The sequence below is a fragment of the Coccinella septempunctata genome, chromosome 1 (assembly GCF_907165205.1).
Source record: "Coccinella septempunctata chromosome 1, icCocSept1.1, whole genome shotgun sequence".
Lineage (NCBI taxonomy): Eukaryota > Metazoa > Arthropoda > Insecta > Coleoptera > Coccinellidae > Coccinella > Coccinella septempunctata.
Window position 1 is genome coordinate 7,227,948 of NC_058189.1, and position 15,756 is coordinate 7,243,703.

General features: G+C 36.2%; 1 protein-coding gene across 2 annotated transcripts in view; it reads right to left on the minus strand.

The window, feature by feature from the left end:
- LOC123315854 (Down syndrome cell adhesion molecule-like protein Dscam2) overlaps positions 1-15,756 on the minus strand; it is a 111,466-nt gene that overhangs the window by 13,756 nt on the left and 81,954 nt on the right. For both annotated transcript variants that reach the window (XM_044901749.1, XM_044901744.1), the window contains 10 exons: positions 14,909-15,060; positions 13,322-13,594; positions 10,436-10,720; positions 10,078-10,362; positions 8,309-8,428; positions 7,367-7,540; positions 7,164-7,314; positions 5,908-6,188; positions 2,714-2,904; positions 2,031-2,307 (listed from right to left, as the gene is read on the minus strand). In XM_044901749.1, coding sequence (XP_044757684.1) covers positions 2,031-2,307; positions 2,714-2,904; positions 5,908-6,188; positions 7,164-7,314; positions 7,367-7,540; positions 8,309-8,428; positions 10,078-10,362; positions 10,436-10,720; positions 13,322-13,594; positions 14,909-15,060 — 2,189 coding nt within the window. The remainder of the gene's footprint in view (positions 1-2,030; positions 2,308-2,713; positions 2,905-5,907; positions 6,189-7,163; positions 7,315-7,366; positions 7,541-8,308; positions 8,429-10,077; positions 10,363-10,435; positions 10,721-13,321; positions 13,595-14,908; positions 15,061-15,756) is intronic.

A 15,756-nucleotide genomic window follows, 5' to 3' on the forward strand; every position in this document is an offset into this window, starting at 1 on the left:
TATGATCACCATGAGTCCACTTTTTTGATTTAAGCAATTGTTGATAACATCCAATGATCGCTTGTAAGTCGGTTGTTGTTATTTTTACAAACACTTATTACTTACCAATGAAGTTCATATACGTGCAAAATATTTCTTGATTTCAATCCCATGTTTTAAATATACATATGTAATAGGTAGGTATTTTAGTATTTGTGGGTAGATAATTGAAGAGCTTAGGATCCAGAAAGAGGGGGATTGGTTTTCGAATTGAATTTTTGTAAAGCAGAGGAGTCGGGAGTTCAAGGAACTATTTGGTTTGAAGTTTTGATTATATAATTTTAACGTATTGACCATGACCCTGATAATGGTATATTATATTTTGATTCAAAGCATCATAGATTAAATTAAAATATAGATGGATCACTATGACAAGTGGCGCCACCTGTTATTATGGTACACTAATCACAAAAATTATTCCAAATATTGAATTGTTTTTGTGATTAGGAATTATGGTAGTTTATAAGAAATGTTTTTGTGTAATGAATAAGTTTTGTAATTAGAATAAAGTGAATTCAAAAGCTAATTTCAATTATAAAATGAATCCGTGTTTGAAGAACAATGCAATAAATTTTTCAATTATGAACTGATTTTTTTCTTCGATTTTTCGGATCAGAGAAAAATCCAGATAAAGATTCGTATTATTCGTTATCTCACTGGAATTTCTAAATGAGCAATTTATTTCGAATCTTTCTCTGAGTTTCACTCAGAAATTTTCAAATATATTCTGCCTTGATCATTACAAGAACATTAAAAATGAGCGCTTCAGATTCCCTTTTTATTTAGTTTCGTCGAAAATTAGTACATGTACCGTAAAAACAGATGACGCTGAAGTTTGTTTTTCGAGTGGTCCATCTATTCTCTGTTCATTTAATAAATGCAAAGCATAGCATTTTCAGTAGTTTGCTGGATGAACATGCTCTTTCAAGATAATAAGCAATATTTAATGAGAGAGAAATCTAGAGTATTCTTCTTCTTCTACGTGCGGTGCCTCACTGGGCTGAATTGAGGCGTAGTGACCCATTGTTCGTCCGCTCGTAGTTGGAGAGACTCAAACCCCGAGACACGCTGACAAAAACGCCTCAAGTCGACAGAGAGTCAGTCCCATACTATTTAACTGTTTATTAAACAAATGGCCAGTCATTGCTCCAGTCACTGGACTCAGTTGTTTCCTCTCAAGAGCCAAGAGAGTTTTTTGACCTCAGGTACAGAGGAAGGTGTCTCAATGAGAAGCCTCGACTGCCTGAGACCACTTCTCATGCCCCATATTCGGAGGAAAATTTTCTGTCTAGCCATCTATTAAAGAAGTTCTTGACAGATGTACGACAGATAGGCAGCGCCGGTCCCGGACCAACAAAAGCTGAGCGGGCTCCCCGCTTAGCAAGTATGTCTGCCTTCTCGTTCTGCGTGCGCCGGACACCAGATAACTTTCACAATGTTATCAGAGCCTCCCTGCATTCTTCTTCTAGGTGTGGGTTAACCCTTTCTGCAGTTCCCTGACTGCACACAACAAATAAAGATGTGTTTACCGGAGTACCCTCTGCGGATATTCTGCAGTGTGCAGACCAGAACAGCATACAGTTCAGCCTGCACTATGAAACAATCCTTCCCTAGGGGGGTGGACAGATTCAAACGAGATCCTACTATTCCCACTCCAGTCCCTGTGAGCGTCACACAGCCATCGGTGATCCAAATGGTAAATCTATAGTATTAGTTTAATCACTCTTATCTTTTCAGATTTCGAGCCTCTCTTTCAATCTTCTGAACTTTTATTATTCATGACCGATCTAACTATGTACATCTCTCAAGCAAAACAATCTCAAGTAATGATCTACAGCACTTCCAAGGTTTATTTAGCTGGTTCTAAGTGAGTAAAATAATTATGTATATCGCTCTATACAATTTTTAATGCACAGTCTAAGGTAACGTAGACATAGAAACAAAGTATGCCATGCTTGCAAATTCTCCATCAAAATCTATATCTCACCTACCATCTTCCATTGTTTGCTCAGTGACAGGATCAGAAGTAGGTCCCATTCCAACTTCATTGAAAGCCTGAACTACTATTGTGTATCTCGTAAATTTCTCTAAATTAGCTAAAAGTATTTCTCCGCCATCTTCTCCATCACCCGGTACAGATGTGAAATTGTATGAACCCATGCTCGATGTGCGGTATCCGATATTGAAACCTTGAATATCTCCATGACGTAGCTCTGCTACCGGTGGAGACCATGTTACTAACAATTCAGTTGAAGAGACTGGCCTAACCTAGAAAAAAAGAAGGGAGAGTTTATCCACATCCCTCTCAAACAATGTTTGAGACGGCCATAATATGGTCCTTTTGATATGATGAAAAAGTTTCAACACTGAATGTGTTAAAGTGTTTGGCAGATGAGCCAAAGATGGAAAATGTTAAATGGGCATTATGCGGGCTTATGAGAGGGAAAATTCTTCGGACAAACCCTTGGCTACTCTATATGTATATAACTTTCCTAAGGTAAAGTCCAGTAATCAGTTTCTACTGTTCAAGAAGTCTTTGTAATTTTACACAATTTTGCCTGCAATGTTTGACCCATTTTATGGATAAAAACTACGTTATTTGAATGTTTAATCTAGAAAAACTTATACTGAGAAGTGCCCATCTTAAAACTTCAGTAATAAGGGAAGACCTTACCCCAACATTAAGTGGTGGGCCACCAGGCCTTTGTGGCTCAGTCCTCACAGAAAGCTCTGCACTTGGATTGCTTCTTCCTGCTGGACCTTCCGCAATTATACGAAATAAATATCTTGTCGCAGGCTTCAGGTCTTCAATCAAAGCAGCATATGGTAAAGGAACATCAGTTACTTCAATGTATTGCCACGGTTCTGAAAAAAAAACAAAAACAAAATTAATTAGATTAAGAAATGAATACCTTTTCATGATTCGAAAATAAGTAGGTAGTTTAGATTAAGACTCGTATTACTATCATATATTACAATCGGCAGCTTATATTAATGTTTATTGAAATCTGCATATCTGAATGATGCAATTGGCAATGCGTGCAAGTTATTTTTAAGGAAGTGAGCAGATAGTCTTTCTTTTCTAGACCACTGAAAATGAGAAACTAGAGGTGCTCAAACCGAAAGTGGTTTGGTAGTTTGGATGGTGAAATGGGGGACTGGATTTAGCTCTGAGTGCTACATAACATTAACAGAATATACCTTTCATGAAAAATAGAACGAATTAATTTTAATGATACATAAATATTATATTATTGAAATGAGAAATGATTGCATTATCAAGAAACAATTGATGAACAACATCTACACGATCAACAGATATGGCTCACCTTTAACGTCAATGTTTAAAAGATTATTTGATGTTATATCTTAAAACTAGTATATGTAGGTAATGTTTTTAGCTGATGTGTTGTAACGTGGTTTCCTCGGAGAAAACTTATCTCGACCGCCAGCTATTCTTTTCACTAGGAAGAATAGCAAACCTACCAGGTATGAAATATGAGCGAATCGATCAGCAAACATACATTCTGGCAATTCGATCCGATCACGAGCACTTTATAAAGTTTATACCGGGTACAGTGAAAAATCAAAGGTTGTTCAATAAAATGCGCCAACCAGAACTGGCGAAATCGATACTAAGAATGAGCTCGCGAAGTGGAATGACTTGCTATACGGTATCAGGATGTAATGAATTGTATTTTTCCAGAAATGAAAGAAGCACAACCAGGGCGGATATACTCGAGACTTTTATTCGCTACCCCAAGGGCTACGCTCCATGACTGATAGCGAAGAAAAGGTCTATTTTGAGCGAAACTACGGGATTTCACTGACGACGAGCGGTATCTCTTATTCTCTACTCCAAGGGCTTACGCACCATGACTGATAGAAAAGAAGAGATTTCTATTTCAACACTTATGACGCGGGAACGCGAACAGGGGGTTGACGGGACTTTCTCTTCACTACCCCAAGGGCTTACGCACCATGACTGATAGCGAAGGGAAAAGTCAGACTCGCGAAACAGGGTAAAGTACGATAAAAGATAACAGAAAACGATACAGTACAGCAGTGTCAAAGAAGTAACCGGTGTAGGTCTAATAAAGAAACTGCACGGTATAGACGGGGACCTACCTCCTTTATTTCAAGGCACTTGAGGAAAACGAAAAATAAAAATCAATTTCTAAGAGCACTACCTTGGTAACACAAAATTTATTCTAAATTCGCTGATCGGCTCGTCGGGCACACAATCGCAGAGACAAGAGAAAAGAGAGTATCTGAGCGTAAAAGTGACAAAAGAGACTAAAGAGTGAAAAGAGGCCGTTGCTAGGGAAAATCTACTTTTATAGGCAAATCCCCCCACACGTTAAAAATCTGAAAATTCCATAATGCGACAAGAGTGAAAAACGTCGTCAGCTCCGGTTTATCGCATATCAACATCAGAAAAACGTCAAAATCTTCAACGGCATGCAAGAAAAACAACGTTAACCACACATAAACGGTTTTTTACATTTACTCTGCCAATCGGAATGAATGTACTGAATATTTGAGAATTATATATTTTCAAAGGCGGAAATGTGAAATGAAAGGAATGCACTAAAATGAACTCCAATTTTCTCAGAAAACTGGAATTCATTACAGTGTTGGAACGATTTCAGGATAGTTAATTTAAAGAGTATGAGCTGAATCCGATTCATTATTACACTCTACCTGGCTGAACATGGGATTTTATGCTGGACGAAAATCGATTCAATAATCACTAGCTGTACCCGTCTGCTTTGGAGAAAAGTTTTTATCGAAAGAATTTTATGCAAACAATGACCACCTCCTTGAAAATAAAACACACCTCGCAAATATCACTCTATTACTGCGCTATATAAATGATGTGAGGACCAGTTGGATTTCCATTCCGTCTGGAGATGGATGATGGCTACCTCGAATATAACGGTCCAAATTGGTAATTAGAACACATATTTTCGTTCGTCAAAATAATTGAACGTGGGATTTTCAGTCACAGGAACAAAGAAAACAAGTCAATCTCAAGTCAGCAACAAAATATCACAGTTGAAATCTTGTTGTCAAAGACCAATGGAATACCTATTTCACTCTGATTGAAAAAAAAATTCATAAACCAATCAAATAACAAACCAGTACCCAATTCCACTACCAATGGAACTACCAAACAACTTCAGGTTCAAGGTTCAAGTACCGCTAAATCTCCCCCTCTTGGACCACTGTAAATTCTCACTTGTCTAGAGAAGACAGTCTACATACTTATCTAAGTAGATTTTGATATTTCTATGTATTCGAAAAAATTTGAAGATACATATTTCAGAATGAACTCGACCAAGAAGAAGCACAATAAAATTTCTGAAAAATGTGAAATTTTATTCAGAATTTTTCCGTGTACAAGCTATATGACTTTGAAAAGTGGAAACACGCTAACGTGAAGTTTTAATTCATAATTTGAGCCACAGTACTACTGAGCAAATACACAATATTTAGAACTCATTCAATAGACAACAATTCTTCTTGTTATAAAATATTCAATCGACTTATGATTTATTCTTTTAAAATGTATATAAATCGTAAAACAAACAAGTACCTCTAAGTTTCATATCTTTTTCTCTCACCAAAATCTGAATTTCAGATTCAGATGTTAGAAGTTTGAAGATATTTCACTGGCCATGAAAAGATTTGAACTGATTTAAATGATTGTAATTATGTATTTGTAATGGACTGAGATAAGAAATTATTCAAAATGAACTTAAAATCATTAAATGTTTAATTCAGCTATTCAAATGATAAAGTGGATGGGAAAATGTTTTATGGGCAGGAATCGCACCGGATGATAACAATATTAAAAATACTCACTATCTTGTTGTCTATACTCTACGATGAACTTAAATACCTCACTGGAATCTCCCGATCTATGTTGCCACTTCAAGTTTATAGATCTACTACCTATCATTGTCGCCTCAACGTTCTGTGGACTCATTGGGGGTTCCTGAACTAGAAGCTGTACTAATTGCTGATCTTTCCCATACATATTCGTTGCTTGACAAAAATAAGCACCGTTGTCAGTTGCATCAGCGTTCAAAATTTGCAGTTCGGCCGACACACCATCAGGCGTCACATCTTGTTTTATATTAAGCCTGATAACAATAAAAAATAAGAGAGAAAATTATTGATGGTAACGTGATTACGGATCACACTATAAAATGATAACGAAGTATTTCAATACTGTTATGACCAAAAGCGTTATGCTACATGTTACTTATTATTATTTTTTTTATTTATTTATTGCATATCTAAATATTGTATTTCATGAAAAATTCATTCGAATTGAAAAATGATCTACCCAACTCTATCTAGGCTAAAAGATTGGCGATAACCAATTTCAGTTGAGGAATTCATGAATGAGGCATAAATTCCCAAAAGCTGCCTTTCAGAAACTATACAGACAACTTCTAATTTGAAATATTCTTCCCAAAAAACTTGAATAAAGTAAAATGTAGAAACAATGGAAACAGCGTCTATATTAAGCTTGGATATTAACTCTGAAGATGTCCTCATAGTTCTGATCGCTTTTTCGGCCTCATTTGGCCTCATCAGAGCAACATAGCATTTTTCCACGGTGAAGAACGTTTGGAATTGATGGAACTTTATTCAATGTTGTCATGTTCTACTGGGTATTATTTACACAGAGCGCCATCCAACATGAAACGGTATCCGATTCAATCCCCTCCAGATAGAAACCAAGACGAAGAGAATAGCATATGTCCCATATTTTCCCTAATTCAGTACGCCGATTCGCTTTTGCGAACGTCGGACGCATGATGAATTGGGAAGTCTGAGACGCGCTCAGGTCGCGGCAGAGTACGATGCCAGCGGTACAATAATGAAAAGTGATAACGCCTAAACGGCAATGAATAAAATAATGAGGATAAATTCAGATGCATACCACCCGACGATATGAATATCGACGAGTGTTACGATCTGAATTGAGCTAGCCAATTCATTCATTCATTCATTCTTTCAAATAATAATCTGATTTTTTTTCTGAGAAAAATGAAAAAACTGATAAAAAAGAAGGTTAACGATTAGACTACATTATGATGTATAATCACCTGTAGTTAGTAGCAGGGTTCAATTCCTTCGTGCCTCCTCGCAACCAAGTGACGCTAATTGGTTTATCACCATTAACGTCACAATGTAAAACGGCTTTGTCTCCTTTCTTGACTGTTACTTGCCTTGATGGAACAGCAAAATAAGGTGATGCTAAAAAAATGCAAACATGTAAAATTTAGCAGTAAAATATGGAGTAACATACAATTCACCCTTAACTGGATCACTTTCCCGATACCTGTTCCTATTCCGTTTTCAGCTTGGCATAGGTAAAAACCTTCTCTATCTTCCTTTACATGTTGAAGCAGTAAGGTGCCGTTTCCAAGCAATTTTGTGTAGGTGTGGTCCCGAACTTCCTCATAATCACCTGATTTGCTGGCTAAGCGAATGGAGTATGTGAGTTTACTTCGAAAAGTATCAAATACACATACATTTCTAGGAGGTTTCTTCTAAGTTATTTACATACACATTGGAGTAGCCAGTGTCTAGACATGATCTCACAAATCAAATGCATAAATCAGAGGTATAATAGTACTCCATGACCTTATTGATCTTATAAACGATAATTGACATGAAGCTAGTTGACTTAGCGGGTTTCTTTCGTTCTATAATTTTTCAAGTTCAAATTGGCGCTAAGTAGAATCGAAATGACAGTAGTAGAAACAATTTGAAACATAAATTTCAAAATGATTATTATAATCAGAAACAAAGTGGAAACAATAAAGTTAAAATGGTATTATTCAATTGAAAATTGACAATAAACAGAATGATATTTGGCGATTCTGAATTTTGAGTTTTCATTCAAATATAATGTATTCAAGAAAAAACATTTATAGTAAATATAGAAATTGTATCAACGGAAAGAAACAAAAATTGCAAAACCGAACTTAGAATTTCTTATGGAAATTTACATGTAAAATGGCCAAAATTGCGCACGAACTCTTGTTGCTTATCTACTGACGATGTTCTTAGCAAGAACTCTGTAAGTCATGGCATATAATGTAGCCCTTATAAGAAGTTTTGTTGCTCTTTTAAATTGAAAAACTAGTATAAATATTTTTGATCACTTTGCTTTCGAAACCCATTTTCCAAGCAAGTTATCAGCCTTCGAAATTCTTCTTAAATTTCATAAAACCTTTCAACAGACCTGTAGATTTTTTCCATGTAACAGTTGGAGTAGGAACACCTTGGGCCTGACAGTGTAAGGCAACGTTCCGTTTCCTTTCCACACTCACATCTACTGGCTCAACCAACCATCTCGGGGGCACTGAAATATAGTTGTTCATGAGAAAACGCAAAAAATTGAATTGAGCTCAATTCGTTTTGTTGCTTCAACGTTGAACGATGAAAATTTGTAACCTTGTACAGATGTAAAATTTTCGTATTTTTCTTTATCACCCATCCGCAAATTCTTAGAGCGGATGAAAATCGATTTTGGAATGAATTGCCTCGGTTGACTCAGAGTGAAATAAGATAAAGAAAAAATTATCCACTACAATCGAAGGGGTTCATTCATAACATCCGATCACACATTGAAACGAGTATGAGACAATATTTCAGTAGTTAATGGACACTAACCATCTGGTATAGGAATTTCGTGGAAGTCAAATGTGTGAAAAGTTTCTTCGCTGGGGGTTTTTTATTTCGGAGCTGATCAGATTTCTCAGAATCGTTAGTTGCGATATGAAGAAATAATAATTAGACTACCCTCTGCTAGAACTTCTTATTTCTTGAATTTAAATATGTGAGGCTCATATTCAAAAGAGACTATAATTATATTTTATATATTACTGTTTAATACATTATTATCGATTGGTTATAGTTCTCTTTTGTACGAGGATGTATTGATATCTAGTTAGCCTAGACCAGTTCCATGCATAAAAAAATATTGCGTTACCAAAGCAACGAACAATAACTCATTAGAAATGTCAGTGTGAAGTTTGAGGTCAAAAAAGTGAACAAGAATTAGGCAATAAATTAAAAGAAAGAAGATGTCCACCGAAATTGTGAGAATCGAAAAATTGGAGTATCGAGCCATCATCAAGTACCTGTATTTAAAAGGGTTAAGAGGTAAGCAGATTTACGGAGATATGCTTCGTATGCGACCGTGAGAAATAGCCTATATGATATCCATCTATAAGTCAAGAATTGGTTCATAATCTTATGCCGCTTCCATATGTGCATGACATTTTTCAATCGATTTTCATCTGCCCATAATGCATGTTGTAGATGCATTCTCGAAAACCTATGCTGAATGTTCAACGAAGCAGCACCATTCAGAAGACAACGAACAAGTTTCTCGTAACACAGATTTCTTGCATTGGTGCCGTAGGTGGAACATTGATACCTCACTCTAAACATTTTGGATAGGTTATGGCTAATTGTATTGCTGCAATAAGCTATTGTGAGTGACAATTATAAAATACGTCCGATAATGTGGCGGTTGTGAATATTTCAGGCAACATACCTTACTTGCTAAAACCGAAACAGATTTCATCATTATATCAGCATTTTTGCTCAGTAAATAATACAGGTTTGTTAGCTTAGGTTAGTTAGCCTTTTTTTATAACTATCAAATAAAAATTTAGGATTTCCTCTGGAGGACATTGTTCTTACAATTTCAAAGAATTGTTCAGGCCACTATATCAAGCAGGAAATACTTGTTCGAGCTGAGCTGATATAAAGTGAAAGCCCTTACGAGTTTCGCACATATTCTATCTACAACAGTAAATTCATGCAGAGTGATGAAACACTCAGCTATCTATGAAGAAGAAAATAAAAAAGTTGAAGAAAACAAAAAGAGGGTGCAACAGTACCTTGACCTTGGGGTGTCCAGTGGACGCATGTGCCAAAGCAACTGAAACTGGTGTCGGGAGCTTTCTATCAGGGAAGGAAGGAGAAAGAAGGATATGTTACCTTTGACCTGCAGCTTTGCGGTGTACCTGACCTCAGCGGCCGGGTTACTGGCCACGCAGGTGAAGTCCCCCGAGAGGCGAGAATCGAGACTAGAAATGCTGAGGAGACTAGAATAGGGATCAAGGGCTGAAACGTTTACGCCCAACGATGGAGTCAACGGCTGGCCGTCCTTGAGCCAGGAGACCACTAGTGGCGGGTCCCCAGAACTCACGCCACAAACAGTTCGGGTGCGCATGCCTTCAGACAGCCCATCTTGGAAGGAAAAAGGCTCAATAATAGGAGGAACTGAGAGAGAAAAGAAACAAACATCAGAAAGAGAAAGGGAAGATTAAAAGTGCCGGAAGGCACAACCAATTACCGTTGACTAATAATTGCTGCATATGAGATACCTCTGCAGCTGCGTTCCTTACAATGCATGAATAATTTCCATTGTGATCTGGCGTCAGGCTCTCGATAACTAAAATGCTAGTAAACTGATCCACTTGAGTTATTGACATTGAGCGGCTGGGTTGTACCATATGTCCGTCTTTGTGCCAAGTTATCGTTAAGGGAAGGTCACCTTTAGTTACCGAGCAAGTGATACTCGCCCTATCACCGACGTGTAGGGTCTCTTCGGTGTAGAATGGGCTAACTTTAGGAGGAACTGTAATAAAATATTAGTGAAAAATATGCACGTTTCCCATACACTTTCCTCAATATTTCAGTGTATTCTCTGTTAACCTTCTGTGTTTGTGTTGAAGAATAATAAATGAATGTGTGATCTAAACTTTTATTGATAAGTACACCAAGTTCTTGTATCTGCGATATTTTTATCCAAGCAAGATGAAACTTTTCTGGTCCTGCCCTTCGCCAACTTCACAAGACCGAAAAGTTTTAAAAACTTTAACTTTCTGACTATAAAGTATGACATGTTGAGATTTGGTGATATTGCATATAGTGTTCCTGCATCTGAAATACTCTGATAGGATTCCTCATCCTGCTCCTAGAGATTATAATCTTGGAGATATCTCTATTCAGCTCCTAATAATTATTCTTATTATTGTACCATGAACCCTTCTATTAGCTGCACACTTCTGCATTACTCCATGTCGTTTTCTCAATGTCAAGCCATTCTCTGCCTGCTGATTTCCGCTTTCGAAATTGAAGAATTCTTTTTTTTATCAGCTTCTTTTCAAGTATTTTTCGTAAAGTTATTCAATTAGATGATCCACTAAAGGCTGAATAAAAGTGATAGGAAGAATGAAGCCCTCTCAAAGGGCGTTGAGTTACTTACTCTTCAGCAAATAGGCAGTATTTTGTAATAATCCATGACAAAAAGTCTATAATAATGGAATCGTCTTGTTTGTTAATTTTTCTATTGGTTTCATGCCACTTTCGGTGTCTTACCCATCAGATAAACAGTGTTTTCGCAGAAAGTTGAAGGTATGTTTAATTGTCTTCTTTCTAACTGTACCCATTGTCTATATGCTACGCAACTGCTAACGATACCAGTTCTATCGATTTAGCTTGACATAAGCATCTACGTCGTCCCCTTTCCGAGGAATTGCTGAATTGCACCTTCTTTCTACATATCTTATATCTTCTTGCAAATAATAATCCGACCCAGTTTCTGGAAAGCATACTGAACGACGCAAATAAAATAAGAAATAACTGCTCGTGTCGCAGCTTTCCTGATCCATCGTTATCATGAAGAGAAGACTACTTACTCTGAATTCAATTTCAAACTTTGTTTCTTTAAATGAGTTCCTGTATTATTGTTTTCAAGTTGAACATTCAATTGATAAACTACAGTTCCATTAGGAAGTAGATCATATATTATTTCATTTGAATTTTGTTAAGATCACCCGACGTCATAGATCATCCTGTACAGTAAACTTGCTGCTTACAAAAGGACAAACATTATGTTGGTTACTGGTGGTAGTCGAGGTATACAGGGTGTCACATAATGGATGGCCTATTAAACGTTTAAAGAGAATATTTTCGAATTGCAACCTACATTAGCAAATTCGAACTGCTGATTACTCAGTGACTTCCAGAAAACACAAAATGAAACAAAAATTCGATGTTTCGATAAATTTCCTAAAAAAAATTAACGAAAAATGAAGATGAGAAAGTTTTTGAAAAACACAAGAAGATCCCAAATGTCTCGGATACTGTTGGTTTTTGGATATCAATAAATATGGCTCAAACGACAGCAAATGAGTGATACTGACGCCTCCTCCAAGGTTCACGTCTAATTTGGAAACACCCTGTATATATTGATGCGAGATATACTGTGTGTGCCACTTGAAATAGGAAAGTAGTAGGCTGTTGCCGGCACATTTGTTAATCGCAGAAGTCTGAAAATATTTTCAGCACAAAGTTGTTATTAATTCTCTGTGAACGTTTAATAGGCCAGCCACTCTTATGTGTATATAAGTTGTCACGATGATGAAATGAACATTAGCTCTTCATAAAAGATGAATTGTTGAACATCTGAACATAGCAAGAACATTGCAAGATGTCCCAAGATGTAATCCAGTTGATTAGCCCTGTTACAAAATGTTGGCTGTCTTTGCCATCCTGTCGTGAAAGTCATCTGCTGTTATGTAATAATCCTCTATATCTCTCATATTTCACCTTATTGTTGAATGCTCGATTATCTGTTTATAAGAAAAATATCTTTAGCTGAATCCACATCTGAATAATTGACTATGAAAAATTCGAATATTTTGAATAGTATCCGAAGCACAAAAAGGTGTGAGAAAGTGAATTCAAAGACTCACAAGATCGTAGGAAGTAGAGAGAGAATTCATGAAATATTTAATGCAGTCAACTGCACAATATACCTTTGCTCGATATTCGAAATTTCAAGTTTTTGTTGCATTCCAGTTAATAATTGTATACACAATGTGAGTGTCTGTGAAATATGATTGCAAATTTTTGAACTGCCAGATGATAACTTATCCATCATCCATTAATTCTCAACCTCAGTTGAGCACAATATGAATCGGTTAATATTTTGATATTTTTCACTCTAAACATTGTCATTTTGCTGAAATGTTCATGGTAGGCACGTACATGCACCGACAGAAATTAGGACATATTATAATAATAACGCCCTAACAAGACACAATGAAACTGAAAAGGACAATTTATACCACTGTCATCAAAAGAATATTGCGAATTAACCAGATGTGGATACAGGTCTACAGTTGGGTACCTATTTCATTTTTCATTTTCAAAAGGATTGAATAAAACTGACCTATCACTGTTACTTCTCCGCTACGTCTGGCGCTATGTCCCTGTTTATTTCTAGCCCAACAAGTGTAAACTCCGCTGTCGGCTTTCTTCTCAACGGGGTTGATGACGAGAGTTCCATCCGGCATAACTTTCTGTCTCAAATCGTCTGGAAGTTCTCTGCCACCCCTTTCCCAATGGATCTCTTCAATAGGATAACCCGCAACTGGACATTTGAGCTGAAGAACCTCTCCTGATACTGCCGTGACTTTAGGGATGAGACGAATATATGGCATTCCTGCAAGAAATATTTCGATTCTCGAGACCACAAGTATTCCTTCGAAAGATATATTAAATATATCAACGTTTCATGTTTCATTAATTAGTGCAAAAGTGATAAGTACTCATATACTGGAAACTTAATTTGTTGTAGATTAGTATATTAATTGAAAACTTCACCTGGTAATAAGAAGGAAAGATGAAATGGCAATACATGTGTTACATAACCTAGTTATATGAGCGAAAGTTCAGCTCTCTTGTGAAGGGGAACCTTCAACCGAACGTACCAAACAATGACTAGGATTTTCTAGTGAAGTGTACTCTCCAGAAAGTAAAAGTATTGATGAGTTATCTAGCAAAGTGTCTACCAAAAAAGGAAGGCATACTACTGAGCTCATCACTAGAAACTATTCTGGGAGTGCCATAAAGGTTAACCTGAAGGAGCTCAACAAATGTTTACACTTTATCACATTGTATTTCTTTTGGCATATGTGTTTGGCAAGCACCATAGGCGTTATTAGTGACGGCTTGTTTTTTGGAACAGTATTCTCAGTAGACACTTCCTCAGACATTCACCATCTTGAGATACTCATATCAGAATTGTCTGAACTTCACACATCACTTCAGAAAACACCATGGAGCAGTCTTTAACGTTTTCAATATCTGGGGAAAAGTAATAAGGGAGACCGAGGAGAGTTGAGGCGATATTAACTTCAACTGAAATAGCTCACCCCAAAAGCATTTAATATCTATCAGTTATGAGAGTCAATGGAGCCCAATCTTTATTCTATCAGAAATTGTCCTTAGAATTAATTAGATCATCAAGGTTTCTGAGGAATTCTACAGAAAAAAATTTCTTTTCTTGTCACAACTCTTCTAATGACGTAAGTTGGGACAAAAATATGGAGGTCCGTTGTGACCCCATCTATTATAGGTGAATATATAACAAAAGAAACTGTGTATTATATTATTGATAAATAAATAACTTATTTTTCTCAATATGCGTTATGACTGTAGGTACTCGCATGTAGTCATTTTCGCATGGTATTTGAATTTCAGTGTCACAGCCTAGTTTTCTCTACAGCTATAGCGTGACTGAAAAAAATGAAGACTACCACCTCCGACTATCTCTGTGAAGATGGAGTTTAACAATGGATAATTCATTTTTCATCATAACTTTCCCTGCAATTTTCCACGGAAATTACTGTTTCTCTGTCTTATATACAACAATATAAAGATTTCACTGTCGTAAAGATTTCGACATGAATGAAGAAATGTTAAATTAGCGCATACTTATAATTAATTCTACACACATACTAATTAACTTCCTCACCATAAACGTTCAATCTGGCGGAGTGAGAACTTGTTCCAGCTCTATTTTTCGCTGTACATGTGTATTCTCCTCCATCCTCCACCATAACGTGACTTATATTCACGTGACTGATGACATCACCATGTACGGTCACATACTGACCAATAACAAACCTAAAAGATGGTAATACTCAAAAATTGCTTAGTTTGTTACTCTCTGATTTGTGTAAAGCTAGCGTCAGTTCGAGTATTCAGGCTGAAATGGTATATTAAAAATTTTTATGACAGATTATAATCAACTTGTTAGATCACACAAATCAAATATTTTTTTCTCTGAAATGTAATATTTTGCTTTCTAGATTAGTATTATTTTTTATTTTTGTTTGTTGAGGACGCAGAGTGGCACTTTCTTGTTATGTAAAGAACTAGAAGTACCTATCATGTTATCTAGACATAAATTCTATTGAAATAAATATTGTATTTCCTAATTCAAGAGCCACGAAAAATGTGCAAGTAAGTTGCTAGGTTAAAGTTCGATTAGAGGATTAAAGTTTATTATTCATAATGCCTTCGAGATATCCCAGCTTGTACTATTCCAAATCGAAATGAAGAAAAAAATTTTATTTTTCATTGTGTCATATTCTCCTCTGTGGAAAATTTTACCTACTGTAGTTTAACAGTAGACTATTATAAGGGTATTATTTCTCAAACCTCTAATTAATTCGATAGCAGTCAACAGCTGAGAGATTATTTATGTGATAATATGTACCTCTAAGATAATTTTTTGAACACATGAAATACAACGAATTACAAAAAGTTTACACCAAAAAAAATAAAAACTCGAAACGCATTTCAAACAAACCTCTAAGT